General features: G+C 46.6%; 2 protein-coding genes across 2 annotated transcripts; one reads left to right on the top strand and one right to left on the bottom strand.

Moving 5' to 3' along the window:
* Window positions 1-1,542: 1,542 nt before the first annotated feature.
* Window positions 1,543-7,622, top strand: LOC144273226 (olfactory receptor 6C4-like). The gene is given in 3 exon segments (XM_077831748.1): window positions 1,543-2,450; window positions 6,701-6,776; window positions 7,563-7,622. Coding segments are annotated over 3 exon segments (1,044 nt in total).
* Window positions 7,623-8,525: 903 nt separating this feature from the next.
* Window positions 8,526-9,473, bottom strand: LOC144273225 (olfactory receptor 11A1-like). Its single transcript, XM_077831747.1, has one exon. The coding sequence runs from the start codon at window positions 9,471-9,473 to the stop codon at window positions 8,526-8,528; it is 948 nt and encodes a 315-aa protein (XP_077687873.1).
* Window positions 9,474-14,050: the final 4,577 nt, after the last annotated feature.

The following is a 14,050-nucleotide window of genomic DNA, read 5'->3' as shown; positions in this document are numbered from 1 at the left end:
AGACTTCTCGGTTTTCCCGGTCAGGGCGGCAGATAGATGACTCAGTCCCCCGGAGGAGAGAGTCCCCGACCACCACCACCCGCCTTCTTCTCTTGGGAGTGGTGGTCGTGGAACCCCCAACCTCAGGACATCGCATCTCATGCCTTCCAACCAGCGGAGTCTCCTTCTGCTTTCTCGTCCCAGACATATCATCTGGTCCACTCTCCGCAACGGTACCTGTGGAGAGAACATGAAAGCGGTTAGTTACCTGTGTCTGTGTTACTGGAACCCGGACATTCCGCTTACCTCTTCTGGAGGTCACATGTTGCCAAGCTTCTTCACTGGCCTCTTGGCTCCTCTGTGCAACCTGCTCTATATCTTTAGAGCTTTGTGCCCCTAGAAGCCTATCTTGAGTTTTGTCCAGAAAATCCTCAGTTTCTCGTATGCAACGCAGGGTCGTTATCTGTTGCTCCAGACCTTCAATCTTCTCTTCCAATATGGAGACCAGCTTGCACTTTGTACAGACAAAGTCGCTTCTGTCCTGTGGAAGAAAGACAAACATGGCACATCCAGTGCAGGTCACAACAGCTGAACCCCCCCCTTCCATATCACCTTCCTACTATGAGCTTCCTCAGAGCAGTTTGCAAGACGTAAGCCTCACTGGGCTCACTCCAGGCGAACTCCCAGGCAAACTCCTGCTGTGTGCTGCTCTGCTGTCCCCTGCTGCTCAGCTGGTTTGCCGCCGCTCAGCTTGTTTGCGAAGCTCTGGCTATTTTTAAACAGCCAGGCTTCCCTGACGCAAACAAACAGACACCCTAATGCCCGCCCCCTGCAGGCTAGCAGCCAATCAGACACTCACTCAGGCTCTCACACTGCCCTCCCAGCAAACACACGCTCGGATACTTCCTCAGCAAGCAAACAAACACACACTCGGATACTTACCAGTCCCAGGCAAACTCCTGCTGTGTGCTGCTCTGCTGTCCCCTGCTGCTCAGCTGGTTCGCCGCTGCTCAGCTGGTTCGCGAAGCTCTGGCTATTTTTAAACAGCCAGGCTTCCCTGACGCAATGGCCCAGGAGAGGGCTGGGAACTTCAGGGCACGTGGTTTTGGGAAAATTCAGGCCTGGGGTCACCTTGCTGGGTGTAACCATGGCTGGTGGAAGCCGGAGTGGGGCTGTAGACAGGCTGCAGGATCAGAGCTGCTGAACCAGGGCTGTCTAAGCACAGACACTCATGTTGTGACCTGCATACTGGTCGGCTGGTTGTGAGCATCCCAGGCTGGGAGCTACAGCAGCAAAGCATTGTGAGGCACCCAGGTGGCAGGGTAAGTAGTGACACAACCCCTCACTGGTCCATATTGCTCCTCCCCATACCTCACAACTGGAAGTAAATTACCATTATCCCATTTTTTTTAGATTGAGGAGAAACTGAGTCACAGAGATTTCAAAGTCTCACAGTGTCCGGGGCCCATATTGCAGCCCCTCTCCCCATGTGTATTATCTCAAAGTTTAGTCCAGCTGATGTTGATGGCTCTCTCTCCCTTCTTTCCTGGAAGGCAACAAGGTATGATGCTGGCCATCCAGAGCTCTGTGAGAGAATTTGTCCTGCTGGGGTTCCCTCACCAGCATCACCTGGGCTTCCTGCTCTTCCTGGTGCACCTGATGATTTACCTCCTGGTGCCTGCTGGGAATGTGGTGATCATCGCCATCACCTGGGCTGACCACCGCCTCCGCACCCCCATGAACTTCTTCCCCAGGAGCTTCTCCTTCCTTGAGATCTGCTTCACCAGCGTCATCGTCCCCAAGATGCTAGTCAATTTTCTCTCAGAGGACAAGACCATCTCCTTTGCCGGCTGCATCACCCAGGCCTTCTTCTACCTCTCCCTGGGAGTCTCTGAGTTCCTCCTCTTGGCAGCCATGTCTGTGGACTGCTACGTGGCCATCTGCTACCCGCTGCACTACATCATGAGCGGCAGGGTCTGCACCCTCATGATACTTTCTTCCTGGTTTGGTGGCTTCTTCTTCATCATTGGCCTCATCGTGATGATCTCCTGGCTCTCCTTCTGTGGCTCCAAAATCCTCAACCATTTCTTCTGTGACCTGGGGCCCCTTGTCAGCCTCTCTTGTACCAACACACACCTGGTGGAGTCGATGGACTTTCTGGTAGCACCTGTTGTCCTGCTGGGGTCTCTTGCCATCACCGCGGTCCCCTATTCCTACATTGTCGCTACCGTCATCTGTATCCCCTCAGCCAAAGAGTGATGTAAGGCCTTCTCCACCTGCTCCTCACACATTATTGTCCTGAGCGTCTTCTAAGGCAGCTGCATCTTCAGGTATGTCCGTCCGAAGCAGCTTGATGGACTGGACATCACCAAAGGGGTGGCCATCGTCAACACGGTCATCACTCCTGTGCTCAACCCCTTCATCTACTCGCTGATGAACAAGCAGGTCATACAGGTCTTGAAGGACAGTCTGTGCTGGAAAAAATAGAGACTGCTCCATATGGGGAAAATAATGATTCTGGAGGGTTGGAAGGGGGTTTAATTAATACATTAAAATGTACTCAAAGTCTTTGGAATTCATGGGAGATTAGGGAGGTGCTTAATTAATAAACTGAAATGTGCTCCAGACTTTGGTATGCACTGGATTACAGGGAGCACTTAATTAATACACAGAAGTTCACCCAGAACTTCTGGATGTGCCTGAGAGTAGTTGTGGCTTCCAATTCCCAGCCAAGTTAGAAAAAAATGGAGGAACAGTTCTACAGGAGGTGCCCACTAACACATCTTGAATTCTTCTGAAGGATTAGCAGTGCTTCCCTTTTCTATAACGTAGCCTGCTCTCTGGTCCTTGCCTTGCACCTGGTCAGCTCTGCTCCACTGGTCACTGGTGCAGAATTAGATAAAGCCCACCAAGAAGTCCTCAACACCTGCACCCCAACCCTGCATCTTCATTTGAGATGGCCTAGGTGACCACCAGGGATAGCATAGCTCTGGTCCTGGTGGACAACCACCACATCATTGAATTGGCACTAATGGGTGAAGGAAAAACAACTCACTACTGTAATGGAATATGTGTAATCTTTAACCTTGCTTTTTATCCTGATTTTGCTAATGTAGACCAGGTGTCCAGATCATAAGAACGGCCATACTGGGTTAGACCACAGGTCCATCTAGCCCAATATCCTGTCTTCCGATAGTGGCCAATGCCAGGTGTTTCATAGGGAATGAACAGAACAGGTAATCATCAAGTGAAAAAGATCTCTAAACTAATGCAAGTGTTTACAAAAGTATGTTATAAAGAAAACTGGGTGATTGATGAGGGATATTTATTATTGCAGGTGGGTTCTGTCATGGAGGAAATAATGATCCACTGAAAGATGTTTTAACTCATTGAGAACTGTGGGTTGTCACAGCTGTTTGTAATTATGACCAGGTTAGCGATTCCTTTTCACTCACCGGTCAGCTAAACTGAGAACCATAAAAGAAATTCCATCAGCAATTAGAAAAACAGAACACAGGGTAAAATAAACACGGGAAAAGGTTTTTCCCTCCAAAAAGGAGTTTCTTCATCTCATGCTGTATAAAAGACAGAGGGCCTGAAAATTGGGCTGGGTAGTGCGAAATGCTGGCATCCCACCAGTTACAGAGGCGAGAGAGACACCAACAGGCCCAACGCTCTTTTCTGTATAGCACTGTGCTAATCTCTGATTGATAATCTTTGATTAAATACTTTCATTTGAGCCTATTTGACAATAACGAATCATTATTAAATTGAAACATGCAAAATGTGGCCATCCTAGAAAGGCTCCCTTACGCTATTATAAATGATGAGAAGTATAATTTTCATGTTATGAATGGCTCGTTGTTTTCAAATTGTCGAAGTCATACTCTATTGTGTTTCTTTGCCTGTTGACCTTACATTTGGGCCATTAGCATTTAGAGAGTACCGTATTATTTGTGTGGAATAAATACACATAGAAGTGTTAAAGAAAGCCTTCAGAGAAGTGTCACACAATTTCATGTAACGTATCTTCCATTAAGTGTTTTTTTTTTTGGTCTATTCATTAAAATTAGTTTAGATTAGGGTTGTTTTATCATTATTCCACATCCCTAGGTATCTATTCAGTCAGGGGTTCCTCAGTCCCAGAACCATTGGTCCCAGATCACAAAGGGGACAGTATCACTATGGTTCTGGAGAAACCACAGCTGGAATATTATGCATAGGCGTGGAAAGTACAGGTGTGGGGGGTGCTGCAGCACCCCCAAGGTTTTATGTGGGGTCCCGGCTGTCGGCGAGGCACGTGGGGTCCCAGCTGCTGGCCATGCCCCAGGGGTTCCACTCCGGGGCCTGCACACGGGGTCATGGCTGCTGATCCCACTCCCTGCTGCACCCGCAGGGTCCCCATATGCTGACCTACACACTCTCTGTGTGTGTCTCTCTCTCTAGTCCATTCTCTCTACTTATTCAATTCAAAGTGGAACATCTAGTAGCTCGCAGAAGCTACTAGATCACACTCCCTGGTTCTCATGGGTGAATTTAATTTTCCTGATATCTGCTGGGAGAGCAATACAGCGGTGCATAGACAATCCAGGAAGTTTTTGGAAAGCGTAGGGGACAATTTCCTGGTGCAAGTGCTAGAGGAGCCAACTAGGGGCAGAGCTCTTCTTGACCTGCTGCTCACAAACCGGGAAGAATTAGTGGGGGAAGCAAAAGTGGATGGGAATCTGGGAGGCAGTGACCATGAGTTGGTTGAGTTCAGGATCCTGACACAGGGAAGAAAGGTAAGCAGCAGGATACGGACCCTGGACTTCAGGAAAGCAGACTTCGACTCCCTCAGGGAACGGATGGCCAGGATCCCCTGGGGGACTAACTTGAAGGGGAAAGGAGTCCAGGAGAGCTGGCTGTATTTCAAGGAATCCCTGTTGAGGTTACAGGGACAAACCATCCCGATGTGCCGAAAGAATAGTAAATATGGCAGGCAACCAGCTTGGCTTAATGGTGAAATCCTAGCGGATCTTAAACATAAAAAAGAAGCTTACAAGAAGTGGAAGGTTGGACATATGACCAGGGAAGAGTATAAAAATATTGCTCGGGCATGTAGGAATGAAATCAGGAGCGCCAAATCGCACCTGGAGCTGCAGCTAGCAAGAGATGTCAAGTAACATGAATGGTTTCTTCAGGTATGTTGGCAACAAGAAGAAAGCCAAGGAAAGTGTGGGCCCCTTAATGAATGAGGGAGGCAACCTAGTGACAGAGGATGTGGAAAAAGCTAATGTACTCAATGCTTTTTTTGCCTCTGTCTTCACGAACAAGGTCAGCTCCCAGACTGCTGCACTGGGCATCACAACATGGGGAATAGATGGCCAGCCCTCTGTGGAGAAAGAGGTGGTTAGGGACTATTTAGAAAAGCTGGACGTGCACAAGTCCATGGGGCCGGACGAGTTGCATCCGAGAGTGCTGAAGGAATTGGCGGCTGTGATTGCAGAGCCATTGGCCATTATTTTTGAAAACTCGTGGCGAATGGGGGAAGTCCCGGATGACTGGAAAAAGGCTAATGTAGTGCCAATCTTTAAAAAAGGGAAGGAGGAGGATCCTGGGAACTACAGGCCAGTCAGCCTCACCTCAGTCCCTGGAAAAATCATGGAGCAGGTCCTCAAAGAATCACTTACATGAGAGGAAAGTGATCAGGAACAGTCAGCATGGATTCACCAAGGGAAGGTCATGCCTGACTAATCTAATTGCCTTCTATGATGAGATTACTGGTTCTGTGGATGAAGGGAAAGCAGTGGATGTATTGTTTCTTGCCTTTAGCAAAGCTTTTGACACAGTCTCCCACAGTATTCTTGTCAGCAAGTTAAAGAAGTATAGGCTGGATGAATGCACTATAAGGTGGGTAGAAAGTTGGCTAGATTGTCGGGCTCAACGGGTAGTGATCAATGGTTCCATGTCTAGTTGGCAGCCGGTGTCAAGTGGAGTGCCCCAAGGGTTGGTCCTGGGGCCGGTTTTGTTCAATATCTTCATAAATGATCTGGAGGATGGCGTGGATTGCACTCTCAGCAAATTTGCGGATGATACTAAACTGGGAGGAGTGGTAGATATGCTGTAGGGGAGGGATAGGATACAGAGGGACCTAGACAAATTGGAGGATTGGGCCAAAAGAAATCTGATGAGGTTCAATAAGGATAAGTGCAGGGTCCTGCACTTAGGACGGAAGAACGCAATGTACAGCTACAGACTAGGGACCGAATGGCAAGGCAGCAGTTCTGCGGAAAAGGACCTAGGGGTTACAGTGGACGAGAAGCTGGATATGAGTCAGTAGTGTGCCCTTGTTGCCAAGAAGGCCAATGGCATTTTGGGATGTATAAGTAGGGGCATAGCGAGCAGATCGAGGGACGTGATCGTCCCTCTCTATTCGACATTGGTGAGGCCTCATCTGGAGTACTGTGTCGTTTTGGGCCCCACGCTACAAGAAGGATGTGGATAAATTGGAGAGAGTCCAGCGAAGGGCAACAAAAATGATTAGGGGTCTGGAACACATGACTTATGAGGAGAGGCTGGGGAAGCTGGGATTGTTTAGTCTGCAGAAGAGAAGAATGAGGGGGGATTTGATAGCTGCTTTCAACAACCAGATAGGTGGTTCCAGAGAGGATGGTTCTAGACTATTCTCAGTGGTAGAAGAGGACAGAACAAGGAGTAATGGTCTCAAGTTGCAGTGGGGGAGGTTTAGGTTGGATATTAGGAAAAACTTTTTCACTAGGAGAGTGGTGAAACACTGGAATGTGTTACCTAGGGAGGTGGTAGAATCTCCTTCCTTAGAAGTTTTTAAGGTCAGGCTTGACAAAGCCCTGGCTGGGATGATTTAATGGGGGATTGGTCCTGCTTTAAGCAGGGGGTTGGACTAGATGACCTCCTGAGGTCCCTTCCAACCCTGATATTCTATGATTCTATGATCTTCAAGAGCAGAGATTGATGGAGGTGTATAATAGTATATCCCACAGTCTGGCGGTAAGGCACTCAGCTGTGAGGTAGCCAGTCCTTGCTGCTGCCAGTAATGCAAAGTACATGCCCTGTTCATGACTTCAGCGTTAAAATAAGTCCCAAAAAGAAAAATCACTTCAAAATGAAAGCTTCAAATGTGCCATTCTGATAAGATCTGAACAGACTGTTTATCAAAATACTTCATTACATTTTTTTCCAAAGTAAAATTTCATGGAAATCGACATTTTCCCATGGAAAGTTCAGATTTCCATTAAACACCATTTTCCAGGAGGAAAGAACATTCCTTCCAAAAACTGTTGACCAGCACTAATTATTATTTTAAACTATCCTAAGATGATTCCCACCAAATTTAATTTAGTTTAATTTAGCATCATCAGTTTTGTTTATTATGGTGTAGTGAACAATGTACACATACAAGAGACTATCAGCATTTCAATTTTGTTCTGTATTTAATAATAACACCTCTTGGAATGGATTCCATGCACTCCTCCCTTGTTGGGACACCTACTGTATCTTTGGAGATTACCACCAAACTTTGGTGATTCAGCTGATCAAATTTAGGTTCCATCTTGATTCCCCTCAAGCTGGTACCACCACCAAATGGAATTAGCCAAATGGTCACCGAGAAGGGACTCAGGAGATGATGCTGCCGGGCACAAGCTGTTCTGTTGATGCCAGTTGCACTGAGCAGCTCAAAGAGAGGGAGCTGATACAATAAGCCGCCCTCCCCACCCTCACCCTCTGCTGCCCCCTGGTGCCCATTATAGAGTATAGCCGCCCCTTCCCCGTCCCCACCCTCTGCTGCTCCTAGTGCCCATTATACAGTATAGCCGCCCCTTCCCCTCCCCCACCCTCTGCTGCCCCCTAGTGCCCAGTATACAGTACAGCCGCCCCTTCCGCACCCCCACCCTCTGCTGCTCCCTAGTGCCCATTATACAGCATAGCCGCCTCTTCCCACCCCCAACCTCTGCTGCTCCTAATGCCCATTATACAGTATAGCCGCCCGCTTCCCACTCCTCATCCCCTAGTGCCCATTACACAGCATAACAACCTTTTCCACATCCTTTCTCCTCTGCTGCCATCTGGTAGGCATTATATGGTCATTTTGTCATCAGTTGCCTTTTTGCCATCCAGTGGCTATTACAGTGAATAGATTCATATATTCCAAGGCCAGCAGGGACCATTGTGATCATCTAGTCTAATCTCCTGTATCACACAGGCCATAGAATTTCCCCAACATAATTCTTATAGCAGATATTCTACAAAAACATCCAAACTTGAGTTAAAAATTGTCAGTGATAGAGAATCCACCACAAAGTTGGTAAATTGTTCCAATGGTTAATTTCTCTCACTGTTAAAAATATATTCCAGCCATTGGTTCATGTTAGATCCTAGTATTGATGGATATTACACTATAAAATCTTTGCTCCTCCTCACATGTTATAAGCTCACACTACCAAAGACCTACCGAGAAATAAGCACTGCCCAGAACCTGAGTATTAAACAGTGCATCAGCTCTGCTCATCACCTTTCAGTCTTAAAAAAAATCAGTTGGGAATTCTTGTAAAATCTGCACATTTACAGACAATTTTTCTCAGTGCCTCCATCACCTTTTTGTTCCTCAGGCTGTATATGAAGGGATTGGTCATAGGGGTCAGGATTGTGTAGAAGACAGAGAACACTTTGTTGAGGTCTCTCAGCGTGTTGGTTTTGGGCAGCAGATACACAATCATTAGGGTCCCGTAGAACACTGTCACAACAATGAGATGCGAGGAGCAGGTGGAAAATGTCTTTTGCCTGCCGGTGGTGGAAGGGATGGTCAGGATAGTGGAGATGATACAAACGTAGGACACCACTGTTAATGCGAATGGAGGCAGGGTGAATAGAACAACCAGGATTGTAATGACAAGCTCTATCAGGTAGGTATCAGTACAGCAGAGATTGATTATTTGTGTGGATTCACAGAAGAAATGATCAATTTCATTGGGGCCACAAAAATGTAGCTGTAACATAAGGCATGTTATGATGGCAATAGCCAGACATCCATTTATCCATGATCCAGCTGCTAGCTGGCAGCAGAATCTGCCATTCATAAGTGTTGCATAGTGCAGAGGTTTGCATATCGCTAGATACCGATCGTAAGACATCACTGCTAGGAGGTAGCACTCGGTAGCTGCAAAGAAACTGGCAAAATAAAATTGTGCAATACAGCCACTGACAGAGATGGTCAGGGGACCAGCCAGCATCCTGGGCAGGATGGTGGAGGCGTAGCAGATTTCCAAGCAGGACAAGTTCCCCAGGAAGAAGTACATGGGGGTGTGAAGGTGCTGATCAGCCACAACTAGCACCACGATGAGGATGTTCCCGGCCATAGTCACAATGTATATTATGAGGAACAGCAGGAAGAGAAGGATCTGCAGTTGCGGGATATTCCCAAACCCGAGGAAGATGAACTGTGTGACAGCTGTTTCATTTCCCCATTCTCTGTTACCCATGGCATGTGTCTAGGGGAAAAAGAAAGAAGACAGAAATAGCTCTTGAATTTGATCAGACAAAACAGATTTAAATTTTACTCCATCCTATTGTGCCATACAGGTGGGGACACTGAAGTTGATGGTTCAATAATAGAGATTGCATTTTGACTCAATTTACAAAAAGAGTATTGATAGGCTTTCCTCAGCAGGTTTAACAACCTGTCATCCTCTCTCAGCTCAGACAAGGGACTCATTACGATGGTCAAGGGTCTGAGTACTGGACGGCTATCTAGACTCAGACAGAATTTGGTTTGTGTAGCCTCATATTTCATCTCCTGACATACTAAACCAGGACAAATTTTGTCCGAATGTGGGAGATCATTTCTGAGAAGTGTTTGAAACCACAAGTCTAGGCTTGGTGGTCAGATTAGGTGAGGCTATATCTTACTGTCCTTCAGTCCTTCAGATCTATGAATCTATCAGTTTATCTCTATGGTTATTTCATATTATTACCAAGTTCTAAAATACAAATATCTCCCAGTGGACAATGTATAAGTATTATGACAATGCTAATAATGGTTGAAAACACTTTTCATTGTGTGAGTTGGAAAAGCTGAAAATGTGATTAAATTCTACACAGTCCACAGCTGACAATCCACTCTCTAACATGAATATATCACATATTCAGGCTGTGATTTTCATAGCACGCTGAGCAAATTAGATACCCAACAAGTTGGCCACCATAGTCCTAGAGATGGCTGGGAATTTTTCAGTGAAATGTGTTGTTGTTGAAATCAAAACTTCCCATCAAAATGTACCAGCTTCAACTTTCAAGTACATAAAAGGTTGTTACAAGAAGGAGGGAGAAAAATTGTTCTTCTTATCCTCTGAGGATAGGACAAGAAGCAATGGGCTTACATTGCAGCAAGGGAGGTTTAGGCTGAACATTAGGGAAAACTTCCTAACTGTTAGGGTGGTTACGTACTGGAATAAATTTCCCAGGGAGGTTGTGGAATCTCCATCATTGGAAACTTTTAAGAGAAGGTTAGACAAAAATGTCAGGGATGGTCTAGATAATACTTAGTCCTGCCATGAGTGCAGGGGACTGGACTAGATGACCTCTCGAGATGCCTTCCAGTCCTATGATCCTACCCAAAATGATTTATTTTTACTGATTGTTTTGGCCCTGCCAATGAACCAGAAAATCAGTTATTTGCTTAGCTCTAGTCTCCCGTTGTTAAAGGCTGCTATAAACACTGCCTGGTGTTGCTATGGGATGATGGTATGGCTCAGGGGTGCTCTGTGCCTCAGACCATGCTCTTCTCTCCAAGTGACAGGCCTACACTGGAACTCCTCTCAGAGTGGAACCCTGTGGGCCATCCAATTTTAGACTAGGTCACCAGGCTACAGCACCCCTTGTTTCACCAGCGGGTGTTTACCTCCAGTGGCCCTAGCTGGATTTGGCACTGCTATGGAATCCTCTCTGGGAATTTGCGATCAACATGAAGTTGTATTGACTCAGGCTAGTATGACTGATTGGTTCATAGAAATGTGACAAAGAAGGAAAAGCAATACAAGCAATAAAAGCCTAGGTGCATATTGTTTTAAGGAACAGTGTGAAAATCGGCAGAAGTAAAACTGAGTATATGGGCTATAGATTCAATGATACCATGTAAGAACACAACATAAGCCAGCCACCCATTACCAAATGTACTGAAGTTCAAGTACCTACTTTTGATCGTACAGGATAATGATGAACTAAACGATGAACTTATAAGCAGAATGGGAAAGACATGGTCATGGACTAAATAGAGAGAAGTGAGTGGAGCAATCTGTGACAGGAGAAAGCCTATCAAATTGAAAAACAAGATATACAAGACATTAATAAGTCCTACGCTTTTGTATGGCTCTGAATGATGGGGACTGAAGAAAAGACCGGGCAGATCTCAAATACAGCAGAAATGAAAATATTAAGATGGATGCTTGGAGTCACAAGGGTGGACCATGATCACAAGTGTGAAGGTGGTACCTATTATAGAAAAGCTGAGGGAATCCCACCTTAGATGGTTAGTGAGTGTGAAGAGAAGATTGGAAGAATATGTGGGAAAAAATAGGGTGTCAAACTTACAAGTGGAGGGCAAGAGATGGGTTGGAAGACCCAAAACTAGATGGATGAATGTCATAGAAAAGGATCTGATTAGATGAGTTTCCAAGGAACTGGTTCAAGGGAGATTGGAATGGAGAAGAAGAACTCAAAGAGCCCAGCCCATTTAGATGGAATTAAGACTAGAAGAAGATGCATATTGTCTTAATTAAATGTAGTCTTTCCTTGACAGTTTAAGCATGTTTCACTTAACCCAGAAACACCTTCAAGCACTGGGGCTAGATGAGACAGGTTGCCCCCTGCAACCACAGCCTCTCAGCCAGTCTGACATGCCAGCCAATGCCTCGCTACCCCCTTATTCACAGATGCATAGATTCTAATGTGAAAAGAGACCATTGTGATCATCTGTCCTGCTGTATAACAGGCCTTGGGACTTCCCTGAATCAGTTCATGTTTGAACTAGAGGAGACCTTTTAAAGAAACATCCAATCCTGACTTAAAAGTTGTCAGTGATGGAGAAGCCACCCCAGCCCTAGGTCAGCTGTACCAATAGATAATTACCTTTGCATAATTGCATAAAAATGTATACCTTTTTCCAGCCTGAATTTGTCTAGCTTTCACTTTCAGTCATTGGATCTTGTAACACCTTGGTTGGTTAGATAATTTCTAGAGAAGATCTGCTAGATTGTCAGCTAAATTTCTGTTCCCCATGGAGGTCTGTAGCAGGTCGTGGACTCACCACCGCGACTCCTCCTGCTAGTTGTCTTGGGAATTAGCTCTTGTGCAGCCCGAACCGCCATCTGCAGGTCTCACCTGCCTTAGGCCTCCATGTCCCTCCCAGACCCAGTGCCCCTTACCCTGCGGTTCTGTGGGCCCACCCTCCCCACATGCTGGGTCTCCCCTCCTAGGGGAACCCAAACCCTCTAAACCTACCTTGCCTCAGTGGCTACTGCCAGTCGTCATCTAGTCCCCTCTCAATGGGGCAAACTGCTGTAATGGCCACTCATAATTGGCAAGGGGGTTGGACCAGTTGCCTCTGCCTATCCCCGGGCTGCCCCTCTGCAGCCCCAGTACCTTCTTCGGCCTTAACCAAGGCCTCAGCCTGTGGAGTTGCCAGGCTGGAGCTCCCCAGCTCCTTTGCCCTTCCCCAGCAATGCTCAGCCTCAGGTACCCTTGCTCCTTCAGACAGCTAGGCTCTTCTCTCTCCAGAGAGACAGCGAGAGTCTGACCCCACTCCGCCCTCAGCCCTTTTAGCAGGGCCACCTGTGGTCTGATTGGTGAAGCAGCCACAGCTGCAGCCACACCCAATAGCCTACCTTTTTCAGGAGCAGGGCAACTGCCCCGCTACAAGGTCCTTATAGCTTGTGACCCTTTCACCTTCTCTGTTAAGCTAAATCAATTGAGCTTCTGCAGTCTCACACTCTATGAGCTTGTCTACACAACGGGGACTACAGAGGCACAGTTGTGGCACTGTAGCTATGCCGTGCTAACCCTGTACTGTAGCTGCAGCCTGCTGCAATGGGAAAGAGTTTTGCACCCCAGAGCAATGTATCGGGCCCCACACTACAAGGAGGATGTGGAAAAATTGGACAGAGTCCAGCGGAGGGCAACAAAAATTATTAGGGGACTGGAACACATGACTTATGAGGAGAGGCTGAGGGAACTGGGATTGTTTAGTCTGCAGAAGAGAAGAATGAGGGGGGATTTGATAGCTGCTTTCAACTACCTGAAAGGGGGTTCCAAAGAGGATGGTTCTAGACTGTTCTCAATGGTAGCAGATGACAGAACAAGGAGTAATGGTCTCAAGTTGCAGTGGGGGAGATTTAGGTTGGATATTAGGAAAAACTTTTTCACTAGGAGGGTGGTGAAACACTGGAATGCGTTACCTAGGGAGGTGGTGGAATCTCCTTCCCTAGAAGTTTTTAAGGTCAGGCTTGACAAAGCCCTGGCTGGGATGATTTAGTCGGGGATCGGTCCTGCTTTAAACAGGGGGTTGGACTAGATGACCTCCTGAGGTCCCTTCCAACCCTGGTATTCTATGATTCTATGATTCTATGATCTATGTCAATCTAAACTTTAAGTGTAAGGCAGGTCTAAGACCAATTTTCTAATCCTTAATCATTCTCTCGGCTCCCTCCGAACCCGCTCCAATTTCTCGGCATCCTTCTTGAATTGTGGACACCAAAACTGGATGATTAGCAGTTGCAGCACTGTCAAATACAGATTATATTCTTCCTTCTCCCACTTGAGATTCTCCTGCTTATACAACTGAGGATCGGATAAACCCTTTGATCACAGGCTGTCTTTTTATCCACTACAAAGCTCCTGCCAGCAGATCCCCTCTAGATTTGGAGAATAGCTCCTTGCCCCTCCTGACTGGTTGCTTGACCTTGGCTTGAGAGAGGAGTCAGGCAGCCTTCCAGTGTATGCTCATATATTACACTCCGCCCATACCCTGTAATACTTTAGCTCTATCCCTTATATTTTCTCATTA

The sequence above is a fragment of the Eretmochelys imbricata genome, chromosome 13 (assembly GCF_965152235.1).
Source record: "Eretmochelys imbricata isolate rEreImb1 chromosome 13, rEreImb1.hap1, whole genome shotgun sequence".
NCBI lineage: Eukaryota > Metazoa > Chordata > Testudines > Cheloniidae > Eretmochelys > Eretmochelys imbricata.
The sequence above is the reverse complement of the archived record's forward strand: the minus strand, read 5'-3'. Positions and strand labels throughout refer to the sequence as shown.

Coding starts and splice junctions, on each gene's coding strand:
- LOC144273225 (XM_077831747.1), bottom strand. CDS start 9,473: ATGGGTAACAGAGAATGGGGAAATGAAACAGCTGTCACACAGTTCATC.